This window comes from Pseudopipra pipra, chromosome 4 (genome assembly GCF_036250125.1).
Source record: "Pseudopipra pipra isolate bDixPip1 chromosome 4, bDixPip1.hap1, whole genome shotgun sequence".
Taxonomy (NCBI): Eukaryota; Metazoa; Chordata; class Aves; order Passeriformes; family Pipridae; genus Pseudopipra; species Pseudopipra pipra.
In genome coordinates, this window is record NC_087552.1 from 3,980,639 (window position 1) to 3,997,638 (window position 17,000).

Consider the following 17,000-nt stretch of genomic DNA (forward strand, 5'->3'; position numbering starts at 1 on the left):
AAAACATCCCATTACTATAACAAGGGGAATTTGTATTGAGCAAAATGTATTTATGAAAAAAAAAATGATAAATTTTCATTATTTTTCACCTCTTAATGGTATATTCATACTGTGAAGTTTTATAGAAGTGGTGCAGAAGAGTTGAAGGGGTGTGGGAATCTACATTTACAATTTCTGGCACGTTTCCAGATGGATTAACAGTATGCAAATTTAGATTATTTTTAGTACTTCAAAACTGGTCTACTGCCACTGTTGGTAAGATTTCACTTCATATTAACGAGCACATGTGTTGTGACATCTTGCTTACTTAAGAAATTCTGTAAATCTCCAGACACGTTTCAAAGAGACTTAGCAGACTTAGCACCATCTTAATACAATTTATTTACTCGGAAAAATGAATCAAATTAGAAGCTTCTCAGAACTGCCATTTCTGATCATTAAATATAAGTAATCAAAAGTTTTAGTGTAATCAGCAAAGAGGCAGGTTAAGAGCATTACACTTGTCATTACTATACAGAAATGCAAAGCAGAGCTTAGTAACTCCTCAAACCTATTAATAGTGGCCCAATTCAAAAGCAGGAAAAGCCTGTAAGAAGAGAGACTTTCCATTAGGTATTCCCAATTGAAAATTTAGAGGCATATAGAAATACAGCATAAAATAAACTGGGGAAAAATAAAAATCTGATGTCAGAAGAGCATGTTGGTTCCCACATGGCTCCCCAGGAGATCTAGTAGCTTTTTAAGTACTGCAGTTCTCATCCTTTTGAGCTAATCTGGGTGGTACAGGCAGCCCAAGGCCTCAGTTACAAAATAAGTACACTCTGGGGGCCACCCATGAATGCCACCAAGCTTGCTGCCTACAGTGCCACTTCTTTCAACTCATCATAATCCCAGCAGGGTTAACAGGCGACTTCTGTTCCAGTCTCTTCTGCATTTACCTGCTTAGTTCTCATCCACTCTGTCTCAGACCTAATCCCCTTCTCCTCCTTGGGATACGTCTTAGTGGCTTCTCTGCCTCTTGCTCCTAGTTCTTTCCTCTTCTGGCCTTTCATCCCAATTATCCCCATCTCCTTCCTCTCTCATTCAGCAGTTCTCCTCTGTCTCCCACTCCTGCAGCATCTTTCCTCAAATACTGAATACTCTCCTGTGTGGTATCAAAATCACCCCCAGCTGTTGAGAAGAGGAGCAAGAAAATCCTGTTTGGCTGCTGTGGCTGTATTTCGGCCCATGCTCAGTTCAGATAATCACTGACAAGCTTAACTGTCAAAATTTCAGAAGGTCTCTACCTCAATATATGCAAACTGACAATCTTCAGAGACTCGTGATTTAAACAAATCTTGAGAGATGCTCACAGGTACTCCAAAAAAACACATCCTCTCTGACAAAGCAGCGCTCTTATGCCAAAGCAAGGAGGCTGTCAGGCTCTTCAGTAAGGATTGGAACAGTCAAGCCAAATTCCTTTTCATCACCTATGTGTTTGGGTTGAAACCTTACAGGAATCCTAGTGAGTTTTCACTAAAAAGTCAACATTTATTCTGAGACACGTTTTTTGTCTGACCTACAGACAAAACTCTCCCTATCATATGACACTGAAAACTGGATCCTGTAAATCAGAGTTCCAGGGAGTTAAAAGTAATGGCACTGTACCTAAACCTTCTATAAATAAACTTAGTGACTGCCCCATGGTATTAGTGCACTTTTAAAGGAGCATTTTTTACAATTATGCTTCTCCTAGCTTCAGCTGTGTGTGTGGTAACTCTCCTGCTTTGCTGCTGGAATAAAAAACATGTAGAAAAACAAACCCGAGGCCAAGCTGCCGGCAGACAACTTCAGCATCTGCGTCATCCCACTGATCATCACAGACTGTCCCCCACTGGCCACCATGGTAGACTTCTACCCTTCCTTCGTGGGCGTTGCTCCCTCCAGCCAGCCGGATCGGAGTAAAGATGGGGGCTGTGATCCAACACAGAATATGGAAAAGGTCATTTATTTCCCAAAATAGAATCCTGATAGTAAAGAAAAAGGAAGGTGCTTAATGGTTTCTCTGACATCACTCCAGAACCACACTTTATTTTTTCTAGTTAGATGGAAAACCTGAATTTAAACTTCCTAGAAATGAGTTCCCCTCAGCTCCACTGTCACTAGCTGAAGAATAATACAGACAGGTATTATTATACAACTATACTGATCTTGAATTACCTACATGTGAGAGCATTCACAGACACTTAGTGCTGTAAGGCCAAATACTAAATCAGTCTGTAGAGCTCCATTTCTACCAGTAAGAGCAAAATTGCCTCTATATAGGCTTGCTCCTGGAGGGTAAAATCTGAAGTAAGAGGAAAAATTATTTCATTGACATGGAAGTAGTAATTCGTCCTCCTGTTTTCTCATTCCTTTGCTAATTCCAGTCAGAGCAGTGAAACCTCCTTGACTGGAGTCTCAAATTGTCCACTTCCTGTTTCTGGTCTTTTCAAATCAATAGCTCTCTTCTGGTGCACCAAGAAACTGCCTTGAAAGCATCACTTCTGCATAAAGCTATAATAATGGAAACAGCTTAAAGCCACATAAACCCCACAATTGTTCTAATATTAACAAGGTTATTTTAAAGTTTCTCCATATCTAACATATGAATGATTTGAAATGTGAATAATTTTTGTGTAGCCTTCCAACCAATTAATTCTACTATTTCATCTGTTTGTTAAGCTAGTTGCTCCTTGCACAGCATAGAGGTATTTGAAGCAGTTAATGATGTGGTGATTCAATCTGTTTAATTTTCTCTTCCAAGAAATCTTAATATTTTTTCTAATTTAATAATGAGTAATTCCTACTACTTCTATTTAAATAAGAGGAGGAGTTAACCAAACCATATGTATTTTTTTTACCCAGGGAGGAGCTACATGTGACAGCAGCTGCCATTTTTTGAGGACATGTTCCATCCTGCCAGGTGTCTTTTTCACATAACAGTATATTTTCTTCATCACCACGACAACGCACTTCACTCCAGAAAACAGGAATAAGGCCCAGTCCAGAAAATGGTATGTGTTTCGCTGTACCTTTCTCACTGTGAGAAGAATAATCAGGATAGGATATTAGAGTGGGAGGAAGGGAAGTGGGAACATTTTCTCATCTATAAATCTTGGAATAGGAAAGAAAGGGCTTTCTTCAGTAGTGTAAATTCATCACATTTTCATACAGTTCAGCATTGTCTTCTGCACAAAGAAAAGTAACAGATGTGACCCAGTTCTCACCATTTTGTTGTGGGATATTTTAGTACAATGATTGTGTTGCTGCAGGGCCAACTGCATTCCTGTTCTCTCAGTTCTGAACTACAAAAATCAACAGAGTCCACAGGTGAATCTACAGTACCAGCCCTGCAGTCACACTTTCAGGAGAGTTAATGCCACCAGGCCTTTCACCCTTATCCTCTCCTTTAGTCCATGAAAACATACCAATGCTGTGCCCATATATGTCAAATATTGTGGTTGTGATGATGGGACAGGGAAACCACCTCGTACTCCATTAGATCAGGCCCACATCCATTTTTCTCTCTTCAGCCATGCCCATCCATCCAGACCATTTATAAACAGCTCCCTTTCCTTCCCATACCGAATCTACAGCAGCATTTATGGAGCCATCTTTTCTTCCATATAAAGCCCAACAAAATTAAAGCAAAGCCCAAATACTGTAATCTCAAAGGAACAGATGGATGGAAGCACCTGAAAAGCACCAGTAATACATATGAGTTCACCTGGTGGTACTTAGATCCAAATTTCTGCCAGACACTCATGATAACAGGAACTTCAGCTTCTGTTTGCTTGGGGCTTTTTGGCCTGGGTTCAGCTTTAACCCATTTCTGTTGACAACGCCAAACCACTCACCTGTATTGCTGATCTGCTTTTGCTAAGAGCACTCTCGTTCAGCTGAAGGTTCAGGGTATGGGAGCAGAAAGAACTTAGGTGAACATGAGGAGAGGGAGACAGTGCACGTAGACAGCTGAAGTCATAAGCAAAATCACAGCCTCCAGATGGCTGAACTTTTATCTCATCTAATCCTCATATTTTTATAAGTTGGCGTGGTGTGTCCAGATTAGTATTCAACATTATAAACCAGCTTAGGTTTAGTTCTGCCTAGCAGTCTTAAAAAGTGGGGTAATCATGAGGAATGTCACAGTGCAAGTCTGCTCTAAAAGCCCCTTACCGCTTGTAGCAAGCAAAATCACTGCTTTGCTATATGAGTGAAAGAAATATTATAAAGGCAATAAAGCCAGAAAAATTATGTTAAAGTGTCCTTTTGATTAACTCCATTCTGGCAGCAGCTCAGTGAGGACAATGCAGAGATTTTCAACCTGTCCAATACTGCTATAACTGTAAAATGTTGCCATTTTCCAAAAAGTTAGGATGAGTCCCAGATGTTTTTTGGCAGGATAGAATGGATGATTACCAGGGTAGTCCCAGGCTCCTGAGAACCAGGAATTTTCCTGTGATTAGGAGCCCATGTAGAGTCTAATTCTGGCCACTATTACATTGTTATTGATTCAGTAACCTCACAGGAGCTAAGTCTCACTCCTAGTTGAGAGTTACATATGTGAGATCAGGATCAGACTACAACATATTTCTGTCCTTGTGGACATCTCCCAAATGTCTAAGGGAGCAGTTTTTGTTTGCCCTAAGCTTTTTGACCCGCTCACACATTTCACTTTGAAGGCAGAGCATCTGCCCTGGTCTGCTCCTCTCCAGGTGCCATATGCAGTTTTCTGATGAAATACTGGTTATCACAGCAACCTCTTTGGAGTGTAACGCGAAGGATTCTGGGGAGAACAACTTCAGCATTTAACAGCTTTCAAACAGAAAAAGCAACCATCAAATGCAAAAAGCCCTGAGGATTTACACAACAGTTTGTCCTCTATACTGAAACATTAAAAATAAGTTGACTGATTTTTACTCCAAAACTTACCCAAGTGCAAGCTGTCGACATACAACTGTTGCATCATTATTGTCCCAATGGCTCCCACAGATTGTTCCCCAGATTCCATTCAAATAAACTTCCACTGTACCTTCAAACTCATTCTTGCCACCCTGGAGTCTCACTGACCCTAGTTAAAAAAAATTAAAAATAAAACAATTAAACCTCCAAGATACTCCATTGCTCAGTTACTATATCCCACATGAAAGACTCCAAATCTCATTTTCCCTCTGCAGAGAGATTTTCTGTGTCATGTATTAGTGAGCTGCTTCCAAGAAACTCTTTGGCACACTAACATTCTTATACCGTGATATACAAAAGGAGATAACCTTATTTTTAACATTTTACTTCTTATACTGAAATTATATTTCTGAACCTTCTGATGCTACAACTTAGCTAAAAATCTAGCAAAAAAGAAGTATGTGTAGACTACACAGTTATTTAAATGCGATTTCCTCTACCCAAATGAGCAAAAAGTGTATATATATATATGTGTGTGTATATATATATATATATATATAAATGCTCTACTTTTATCTTTCACAAAATTCCATCGAACTTAAGGGAATCAGAAAACAACCACATGTATTGCATAGCTCTTGCTCTGACCCATGGAACATTATGCATGTATTGGATGTCAGCAGTTTATTTTAGCCAAAGAATGCATTTGTTCATACTCGTTCTCAGACAGAAAAATATTGGATGTAGTTCTGTTAATTCATGAGAAGTCTTTACCAAATTCTCAGACAAAGCAAGATAAAAACATAAGGAATTGTCTAAAATGAGGGGGAGGGGGAAGTCTGTTTCTTGAGAGCTGCAGAACACAGAAATCCAAGAAAATTAGCAGATGTTGCATTTTTCTGTTAGGTAGTTTTACTTGGGATGCCAGATGCACGTGCTGTTGAAGGTAGCCAAGGGCCACTGGTAAAGGTGGGGAAAAGCTGTTCCTAAGTATAACTCCACAGAAGCAGAACAGAGTCATAACAACAAGAAAGAATACATTTCTGTTAAATTTTCAGCTGTTTGAATTAGTATTGCCTGAAATCTTAGTTAATCCATCTGCCTCTGTTCTGTGATCTACTTAAAATTAGAAACTACACCATCATCCAGTTTGCAGGGGCTTTACCAGTGGGAGGAAATAGTCAGTGTTTGTGCCTGCATTTCATTGTATATGTGTTAGTGTTTGTGTAAATAATAACAATAATAGGTAGGTCCACTTTTTTTTCTCAGCTTGTGTCCTGGTTTTAGTTCAGTATATTTTATAAAACCACAAAGCCAAACAACTGCCAGATAACTCGAGGAATTAATTAACCTCAAACTTGGTTTTGCATGCTCCTTTCTGCCTCCTGTTTACTTTCTCAGCAGTAGCTTACTGTGCAGTAAATTGCAAACAACATTTATTCAACTCATGTTACAGAGTGAGCTATCATTTCAAAGAGAGGATTATGACTGAGTCAGCTATAACAATACTGTAGACATATTGTACATCATTTATCTGCCTTTACGATTTTTCTCTTTGTGTTTTTCTGTATGTGTCACATACAGACAGAGTCTGGAATTTTGTTTATTTCTGCTCTTCAACAGACTTTGGTGTAGACTATTATTTTCACTTGAAACATCAACTGCAGGCATAGCAAAGTGATTCCTGACATACCAGAAAGCAAGTTTGAAGATGTCATCTCCAAAAATAAGTTTATTTTAGTGCATGATTGCTTACAGTCCTGCATGACACCTACTGAAATCAATACAGTGTTTCCTGAGTACACATTACACAATGTTTCTATTCAAATATTTGAATAAGGGAGTACTTGAAGAATAAAATTCTCTTCTAAATTCTCCATGGCAGAATTTGGCTCACTCCTCCTTCTGTATTTACACAATTCCCAATGACAGCAGGGGAAGAATTCATTCATGTACATAGAGGAAAACACAGAAGGGGATTGTTAAAGGTAAATTTAAAATATTTCATCATTTAATTTAAAATATTGATTTTTACCCGATAAGTTAATCTAGAAAGAAATAAAAAGACAGCCTATTTTTACATGTAACTAATATTAAACCTGCCATTTCATAGAGCTTACCAAATCTATGGAATATGCACTTTGAAGTATGTATCAACCTAGATCATATGACGAGTCTTAATTATGTAGCAAACAAATCAAAGGGCACACTAATGAGAAAATTATTTCTCTGGTGTTTCCTCAAAATGTTGTGGTATTCAGACACCTGGTAGTTATACTACCAGATCAAGAGAGACATTAGCTACAGTAGCAGGGATACCTCATAAAACATAACAGCTTTAAAATCTAGACTTTCAGTATAGTAGCTTAGTTTTTCTTTCCAACAGATAAAACCCTTACTCCATAATGAAACACAGATCTGTGTTTCCTGTGTAAATTGATCACAGGGAACTGCAAGATGACCAGCCTGATCTGCCATCTGTATGTTTATGCTGTATGACAAAGTATCTATTTATGTGTGAATATTTTCATTGCAAGATGGTCAGTGTTTGTAAAATGACCAGGAAACACTTTTTCACTTCCTAGGCAGCAGCAAAACTAATATTTAGCATGATTAAAAGTATACTGGTTAATTCTTAATTTCACTGATTAAGTCTTTTGCTGTTAGATTTTAACACCTCAAGCCCATACTGCACCCAAGCACATGTGCCCAAGGGGCTTCCTTCTGTGCTGCCCCTACAGCACGAGAACTGTGCAGAAGAGCACCTTCATTACCTTTTAGCAAGCAGGTCTGGCTTAACTGTATGCACTGGAGGCTCTAGGTTTCTGGAGTCACAGGAATAGTAGCATCTCAGTTGTTTAAGCTATAAGTTTTCAGCTCTTTTAGTTGCTGAAGAAAACCAAATATGGTGGCAGTAGAGCTAATGCAGTAGTATCTACTCTCTGCTCTCCATCAACTCATTACAGTGTCAAGCCTCTCCTTAAAGTGCTTCTCAAACCTACACTGCCTCCACACCGAGTTCAGCAACAGGGAACGGGAGCACTGGGATCCAGCCCACAGCTCTCTGCCCTCCTCAGCACTGGTCAGGATGAGGAGAGGTGAACTGACCCCACAATAGTTAGAAACAAGGGCACAGGACCACAAAGCAGGCCTGCTAGGCAGCTCTAGGACACACACTGTGGTCTTAGAACAGACTTAATTCAGCCTTATATTAAAAAATACAAATCTACTGTCCTGACAGAAACTCCTTATTTATAAACACTGATTGTAATTGTGTTCTAGCTGAGGTTACTGCCGGTCAATTCATGTTGTTTACATACAGTCTGGTAATTTTAGTTGTCCTGGTATCTGCCCAAGTCAGAGTCTTTCCTATGTGCTATCACTGTTTAAAGGAGATTAAGTTATACTTGCAAATGCAAGGAAGTAAGGGTATCCAGTGGGTGCTGCTGAGACTTGCTCTGCAACACCTGCCATATAGGCTCAAGATGAGACACCCAGGAAAAAAGGGGGAGGAAAACCACTCAGCCAACTTTTAATTAACTCCAAAAAGCAGAGGAGCTTCAAAGGAATTGTGCTGTTGTGATTGGCCTCTTTTCCTATGCCATTCTCCAGAGAGAGAACCTCTCATGTCCAGAGATGCTGGGTAACTTCAAACCCTGTTTTATTTTTTACATTTCACTGGGAACAAGCATTGTTACTGTGCGTGGCTGAATTGCAAACAGAAGGGGAATCACTTTCACTGCTGCTGTACTTGTGTTACAAGCGGGGTTTATGGTGTTGGCTAAAGGTGTGCCAGTAGTTCCTCCATAAATTCCTGTGTCCAAAGGTTTGCAATTTGGCTGTCAATGTAGATTGGGAAAACCGGGATCAGAAGTAGAAATTGTGCCTTTTACCCCGGTGCAGTGAGCTCTGAAATGGCAGATTTAAAGCCAAGCAGAAGTAGTATTCTGAATATTGGAAATCTGTAAACACAACAAACATTTTTATTTCTGCTTTAATTTCCAAGGTGTTCCAACGCGGGATAGCGCCACAGAAAGGCCCAGCACTGATAATTCATCTCTGTTGCCTTGAAGTAAATTAGGTAAGTCCAAACTGGCATCAAGTGTGAGGGTCTCCCATTGACACCTGCTGTATATCCCATGTAACTGCATTGTCACTTGTAGTATTTCAGAACACTAGTGGGTGGTTCATAATACATACAGGAGAGTCTATCCCAGCTTCAGAATGAAACTAATTCATCAGTTTCTATGAGGTACTTGTAAAAAGCTACCTGTAGTATAGGTCAAATCTAACACCAGTTCAGATCAATGGAAGCTTTTCTTCCCTCCCAGGATCAGGCTAAAATCAAAGAAATTAATCCTGTTGACTTCAGCAAAACTACGGATGATGCTCAGTGTGATCAGTGTACGCTGTTGTCTATCACTATTATAATTACTTCCCCCTGGCTTTTGAACCTTGAAAAAGGGTGCATCCATCAGAAGTCCTTTTTAAGAACTATCTTGAGAACTTCAGCAGATAGCAGTATTGCATACTCAAGGATGCTTACATTAGAACTTTCATAAATATTGTATATACTGAGTGTGTAATGTGCTGCATTGGTTCCTCTGCAGCAGTGAGATCCATCATGTCATCAATCAATGTTTTAAGGCTCTGAAAAAACTAAAGTGGTCAGAGCTGGAGAAAATGAGGGATCTCATGCTGTGCAGCTCTAGTAAGAGTGGTTCCAGAGGTGCTGCTTCTTAGAAGGAAAATATGGACACTCATGTTTAAGTTTTCATCATATTTTTTCCTTTAACCCAAAAAAGCCAAAACCTCAAAAGGCCTTCCATCAACTGTGTGGACTGTAGTATAACAGGTAGGGAGAATAGTTAGTGTCCAGACTATGAGCCTGAGGCTTGATTCTTCTCTCACAGAAGTTCGGTGAAGCCTTATTTGATTGGCATTAGTGGAATTACCCTGTGATAAAAGCAATTTAAATGGAAAGACTCTACAATCAGGCACTTCTGGAGATGTGTACTTTATTTCCAGTTCTGCCACTGATCTCTGGCAAAGACACCCTCTCTTGTATTGTTTCCTCTCTTTGTAATAGAAAGGAAAATAATTAACCCACTTTACTTGAAGAGCTTTAAATTACATTTGTAACAACATAGCATGCTCAACATATCATGCAGAATACTGTACATGCCACACAAACATCGTGTGGCAGCAGTTGCTTCCAGGTACTGAACTAGGCCTCTTTCTTGAAGCCCGAGTACAGTACAGGTAAACTGTTATTAGCAGTAACTAAAATACTAAATTCTGCTGGACTTATGCTGGCTCTGTGTAGAGAGCACTCTCGTATTCATTTATTTTCCTCTCTGATTTCCTTGGTTAAACATGATATTTTATACATATTTGTATTTGGTTTACTTGCTATCAAGGCATGAATAAGTAATATTACCCAGATGTCTCTCATTATAGAAGGAAGGAAATGAAACAACCAAATTTATTATTTTTAACTGTAAAACTGATTTTAGACTGGTACCACATAGTTTAATTGCAAAGGGGCTTTTATTTTTTAATTTTTCATTGTTAATGTTTAAATATAAAGCGGTTTAATATATATATATATACATGCACAAAATGTAGCCAATTAACTTTGCAGGTAAGTCTTAATATTTAAGCTCGAAAACCCTGGAGATTTACAGTTAAGCCTTTGAACATGGTATTGTATTCAGTTATTGCAGGTGCCTAATACCAAGTGTGGGCTTCCTTAGCCCAGGTACTAAACCAGCAGGTCAGTCTGACCTTCCCTAGCTATAAACTGCATCATAACATTGTCTTACTTGCATTTCTTTGCTTCTTGCAAGACAGGAACATACTTCAGGAGGAATGTTATAATAATGTTTGTTTCTGGGGAAGTGGCTTGATTTATTTCCATGTTCCCCTATAAGCCACCTCACAAACTCTCTACTTATTTCCTATTGCCCCCACGAAGGCTTTTGGGCAGAGGTCTGCCCTGCTGATGTCACTGAGAGTTTACCACTGAGTCCAGCAGGAACAGATGACCCTTCCTTTAGAAAGTATTGGCTATTGTTCAGTAGCCATGTCCTCCCTCTTAGCAGGGGCCAACCTGAATTTCCTTTTTTGAGGGGAACAAAGCAGCACTCTGAAAAGACTGAAGAAACACAGCTAAACCCAAATCATGCAGTATTTTTGGTGGTTTTTTACTTACATCCCTTTCATGCTGAACTTACAGGGGATTCTGGAACTAACTTACTTTACTAAGTGCAAGATTGGGTTCTTAGCAATAAACTGCTGTGTTCTTCTTCACTATTAGATTAGACTAAGTCCTCACAAAGTATTCTGGGAACCAGACTGAAGAATTCTGAAAAAGGCTATTAATATGTTGGGCTAATTTAGAGAAGCAACTGTGGGACCCTTTCCGAAAGTGAGACCAGTTTAAGGGCATAAAGTCTTCTGCATTTTTTTTCATCTGTGTCTAGTTATGTGTTTTCCATGCCATCAGCTGCCTGGTATTCTTTCTAGGGAAACATCTGTACTGCATAACATCATTCTATCTTCTAGAAGGAGTACAACATTTCACTTGGAGCATGGCTTTGGAAAATGCATTTTTTTTAACATGTAAATGATCAATATGGACCTTGGTGCCCCCATGTCCTCTTCCTGTGATATTTTATACCAAAATGTATAATTATCACATTGTTCAGGTTATCATCTTTTTTTCGGACACCTTCTATGGAAGAGAAACATAAAAATCCTTTTCAGTAGTCTGAAATTAAATTAATGTAAAAAACCCACAACAAACCCAACTTCCATAAGAACAAATTATTATTAATAATATTAATGATGAACTTCCTTGCTGACCTTGTGCTATTAGAAAATATGTAAAAGGAAGGGCAACAAAGCAGAGAAATTTAATTTTTATTGCAATGATTAGGCTTGATCATTTTTAGTATAGATAGGACATAATCCTTATATAGGTGGGAGATAATATCAGAGTGATGCAGGAGAAAATGTGAAATCATTCAAAGCCAGACTGTGCTATTGACATTTAATGTCGATACTGATGAAATGTAAAGCTGATCAAGGGCTGAATGCCGAAATTGCTGCTCAGTCCTTACACACTGAAAACTCCCCTGAAGTCAGTGGGAGTTCAGCTGGGAGTGTGTGGGGAGGGAGCACAGATCTCTTGGCTCCGTTTACAGATGTCCTCGAGCACCATCGCTAACTTGTGAGCCCCAAGATACGGGGTAAAAAAAGACAGACAGACAGACATACTGTGTGAGCAGATCGCCTTTAGAGCAAGGCATCCTTCCGCTTGTCCTTCTGCCACTTCACTTCTGTAGACCAAGTGCTTCCCGGAGAAGCGCACCCCGTTACAAAGAAGATAATGCCAGCCAGCCTTGGCTAGCTGAGCCTACTGAACACTCACAGCACAGCTTCGAAACGCGATTTACCCACAATTAGAAAATTGCGGCGGAATAACCTCTGGTGGGACCTTGGTCCTTCCGCTGCACCCGCTAATGCACAAGTTTAACTCTCCTCTCGGAACAGCTTTGGCTGTCACGTTGGCAAACGGTGCCCGTCCTCCCATTCCCCGTTCCCTCCGCGACGGGGAACCGGGTCCGGGATGGGAGAAGAGAACGCCGCCGCCCGGCCGAGGCTCTCTCGGTCTCTCTGTGCCTCCCCCGGACCCCGCGCACCCTCCCGCCGCGCTCCCCGCCTGCCCGTCCGCACTCACCTTGCTCGCAGCCGGCGCGGCCCCGGCCGGCCCCGGGGGCGCAGCCGGGCCGCCCCTCGGCGCCGGGCAGGGCGCAGGAGCTGCGGCGTCCCCGCGGCGCCCGGCCCGCCGCCCCCCGCCGCGGCAGCGCGGCCGCCGCCGATGCCCAGGGGCGCTGGGCCGCGGGGAAGCCCCCGGCGGGGCAGCCGGCGGGGGGCTGCGGGGGGCGGGCGGCCGGGAGGCCGGCGGAGACTTGCCCCGGCCCGCGGGCTCCGGGCAGCGTCCCTATCACCAGCGCCACCACGAAGCCGGCCAATGTCATGGTGCCAGTCCCGCCGGCTCGGGTCCATCTCCCCCTCTCATCGCGCCCGGGATGCGAGGGGGGAAGGCGGGGCCGCGGCGTCCCGCTAATCCCCCTCGCCGCACACCCCTCCCGCGGGGGCAGGGCGAGCGGGGTGCGGGGAGCCGCGCAGCCCCGCCGATGCCGCCTGCATACCTACCTGCCGCAGCCTGCCCAGCGCGGCGGGGAGCGGAGGGGAGCGGCCGCCCGGACACCCCCGCGCCCTCCCCGGCCGCCCCCCGGGTTCTGCGCTGCGCCCCGGGTTCTGCGCTGCCCGCGGTCCCGCCGCAGCCCCTCAGGCTCACCCCGCTTCTCTCTCGCACTTGGGGCTCCCCTACCAGCCACCTTCTCGGCCCGCGGCTGTGTCCCTCCCGACCTCCGACAGCCTCACAAAGAGCAGAAGGAGCCCGGGCAAAGCCTGGCCTGGGGAGCGCAGCTTCGGGGCGAGAGGGTCAAAACGCAGGGCGGCTGGGGCGGCAGAGGGATGGAGAGATCCCCAGACGTGTCAGCGAGGAACAAAGGGGCTGGAAACAAATGCCATGAAATGTCTTCGAGGGTTTAGCATTATCCCAGCCCCATGTGCTCTGAATAGTAATCTGCTTATTCCCAACCGCTGCCGAGGACTGCATGACCTGATCATCTCTGATTTCCTTTTTCCACCGGGATGGCTGTCAGTTACTTTTGCTTCTTTGTATCACACTGTTTAGTTTTTCGTTTGGATTAATTATTTTTTAATTCACCTCTGGTTTTAATCTATGCTGTTCATATATTGTAAAGTCCAGTTCTGCCTGATGGAGTGCACACCCTTTATTTGGCAATTTGTCACTAGTGTGAGTCTGTAGATTCACATCTCTATAGGATCTTTTTTTCCTCTCTAATTTTTTTGTCTGGAATGTGTTTATTTGGTTTCTGGGCAAGCACATCTGTATTTCCACAAGCTTTCGTTGTGACTGGAGTCTAAAAGAAAGAGGGTGCTTCCTGCTTCCCAGGCAGGATCCCACGTAAAGAGTGTTCCTTCCTTTAGCAGCCTCCAAGCTGTTCAAAAGGTGTAAAATGCAACTTGACCAGTTTAAAGTTTTTGTTTATAAGAACAAAAGAGCTCCAGTGCTGAGGAAAGCAGGTCCCACAGTGTTTGGGATTACTTGTATTCACTTTAGTCCTGCTCATCTGTCGTTAATTTCTTATTGCAGCATTACAGTTTGTATTTTAACTCACAAAGTTAAAGAATACTCTGCTGGGGTTTCTACAGCAACATGATAACTATGCTATCACATTGTCTCTTGCACTTCTTTGTGGATAGAAGCACACAGATTTCTTGCTGAGGTTTCTTCTGGGAATATGTATATGTATTAGTTTAGAAAACACCAGGACTAGCAAGAGTTTAATTTGTTTTGAAAATATTATAATATATACAAGATGTTAGCCTAAAAACAACTCATTATGACCATTTTTAAATTGTCTGAAATTCTGTTTCTGTCATGACAAGTTGGTTGCTTTTATCTTTTTGAAGGACCAGTTGAAAGCATGCTCAGCCTAGCTGGTTAAGGCTTCCTTCATTGCCTAGTAAACACTTCTTGGCATCACAGTAGCAGCAATATTTAATTTTCCCTGACCTAAGCTCTTTTTCTGCCCCCCTGTAGCCTGGAAGGGTTCTGCTGATCAGCACAGGGGGAAGAGAACAAATGAGTATGATGAATCTTGCAAAATGCTTGAGGCAAAGCTTTGAGCCTGGCACCTATTCATGTATTCTGATTGCATTCTCCTCCCCGAGGTGTGTGGGCTAGCAGGAACCTCAGTGCACTGAACTTTCCTTACCTAGGTAGGGTAGAGGTGTTTGGGCTTCAGATTGAAAAATGGTACTAAGCAGGAGGTGGGGGGAAAAGAGGGGAGGCTACACAGGGAAAATGGTTTGGAAGTAACTAGAATGCTGTAAGGAGCATCAAGAAGAAAAAAGCAGTTGTCATAAGGATTCCCTCCCAAGACAGGGTTCAGGTTTAATTGAATGATCCACACGTACAAATTCACTCTTGAACATTTTCATTTTTATCATGACTGTTGTTTTTGATGTAATCTTATAAGGAGAATGAGCCTTCTTTTGTTTTAATAACTGTAAATGCGCTTTCACTCAGAAAATAATGCTTTTGTTACAATTTACAAATTAGGGAGTTGATCTGGCTCCCATTCAAGACATTGATAATAGTCTCACTGTAAAAAGGAGGGGCCCTTTTCTAACAAGTCCTGGAGCTGATGCAGTTTGTTTTCCCAGGCTGAATGCTTTGCAGTTTGGTTGCAGCTTCTGTCTTTGCTGGAGCATTTACAACTGTCTCCCCCATATGGTTTCTCTTGTGTTTGAACCTGTGTGAGCTTGTGCAGTTTTTCCTTTGGCTGTGGCACTTACAGGTGCCATGTATAAAATCACTCTCATCTGCTGCATTACTTTTATCACACTTGCAGGAAGCTCTGTGACTTCTCTGTGACTTCTACCTCTGTCACATTTCTCACAATCAGTTGAAAAATATTGGGAAGAGCAAAGACAAAGCAAGAGTTACATTGGACAGACTGTGTTTTTGAGAACCTTTATTCTTCTGGACATCACTCTTAAAATAACAGTAAAAAACTGCACTCTGTTTTAAGGGTGGGCTTCATATGTTTATAAAACAAGAAACAAGGGCTTATTACTCTGGTATAGCTGTTAGAGCTTTAAAAAGATGCCAAATATGAGATGTGCTTAGCACATTTGGTTGCCTTAAAAAGTTTTCTCTCTGCTGTAGAAAACTGTTGAAAACTCATTCACAAACTGAAAAAGAAAAGGAAAGAGAAAATATGTTTGCTTAGTTAGGGAAATAGGCAACTAGTTCTTTGGAAACCTCAAGAGGTCTCAGTGAATCCAGGGTGTTACATACAGCTTGGATTCTGAAATGAAAGTATTCAACTTTTCAGAAAAAAATTGGCACAAAGTGCTGAAAAAATAATAAATTTTTGGAAACTGTGCTAGTTATACTTCTGCAGCAGCACTGTGGGATTTGAAGTCAGTAATCTATGTTTAACAAGGCCTGCATTTTTATAGAGAAACAAAGGCTTGTTTTGGTCTTTTGAGATTGGTAGAGAAAATAATCCATTAAGATGCAGTGGGTTAACTGGCTCCAGCTGAAGTACATAACAATTCTCCTTTTTACAAAAAATTTTCAATACTTAGTATTTAGCTTATGCCTCATACACAGAGTTAGTACCTATTGACAGAAGTCCAGGAAACAACACTCATGACCAAAGTTAGGAAATCTGTGCTGTGTACTGACAACTTCCAAGAGAGCAGTTGTAGGAAATTGTCTGCCAGAATAGGCCTTAATTTCTGTACAATTCCACAGGGTTGGCTGCTTTTTTGTCTCCTGATATTTGACAGTCCTAGTACCAAATTGTTGATAAAACAAAGAATAATAAATGGTTCATAGTCATGGATGGATCTGACCACTCCAACACCCCCCACTTTTCCCATATTTCTATGCACAGATTCCTCAGGATACCTGAGAAATGGAAATATTGGAAGTACTCACATAGTACAGCAGCAGCGTGAGTTATTCATATCTGCAAGGCTTAAAAGGAAGCTTCCTTCTTCCTAATAGTTTTCTAAAAGCACTTGATAGTTCTTCCCTGTCACTGGGTCTGCTTTTGCATCAATTGTGTGAGGGTTATTAGAGGACTAATTTTCAGTAAATGATTCTTGTGAATAGGTGAAAGTATCTGATGTGTGGGTTATACATGCAAAAATAGTAGTCCTGCAATTCAAAAACATTTAATACCCAGCATTTAAAATTCAGCTGGAGAATCAGTCTAATTCTGCTTTATTTGAATCAATAGCAAAATTCACTGATTAGCCTCTTCCTGTGTTCAGTAAAGCTGCTTACCTTTATTTTCGAGTAGCTCATGCAGTTTGCTGTCAGCAGGGATTTTAGAAAAGCTGAGCACTTCCAGCTGTTGGTGGAATTCAGTTAAAATACTATTGGCAAGTGAAGGCCT

General features: G+C 41.6%; 1 protein-coding gene across 1 annotated transcript in view; it reads right to left on the reverse strand.

The window, feature by feature from the left end:
* Positions 1-13,153, reverse strand: part of PRSS12 (serine protease 12) — a 33,597-nt gene extending 20,444 nt beyond the window's left edge. Inside the window, exons 1-4 of the mRNA XM_064651415.1 lie at positions 12,668-13,153; positions 4,954-5,092; positions 2,883-3,061; positions 1,803-1,953 (exon numbers count right to left, since the gene is read on the reverse strand). Of these exons, the coding sequence (XP_064507485.1) occupies positions 1,803-1,953; positions 2,883-3,061; positions 4,954-5,092; positions 12,668-12,968 (770 nt within the window). The 5' untranslated portion in view covers positions 12,969-13,153. The remainder of the gene's footprint in view (positions 1-1,802; positions 1,954-2,882; positions 3,062-4,953; positions 5,093-12,667) is intronic.
* Positions 13,154-17,000: the final 3,847 nt, after the last annotated feature.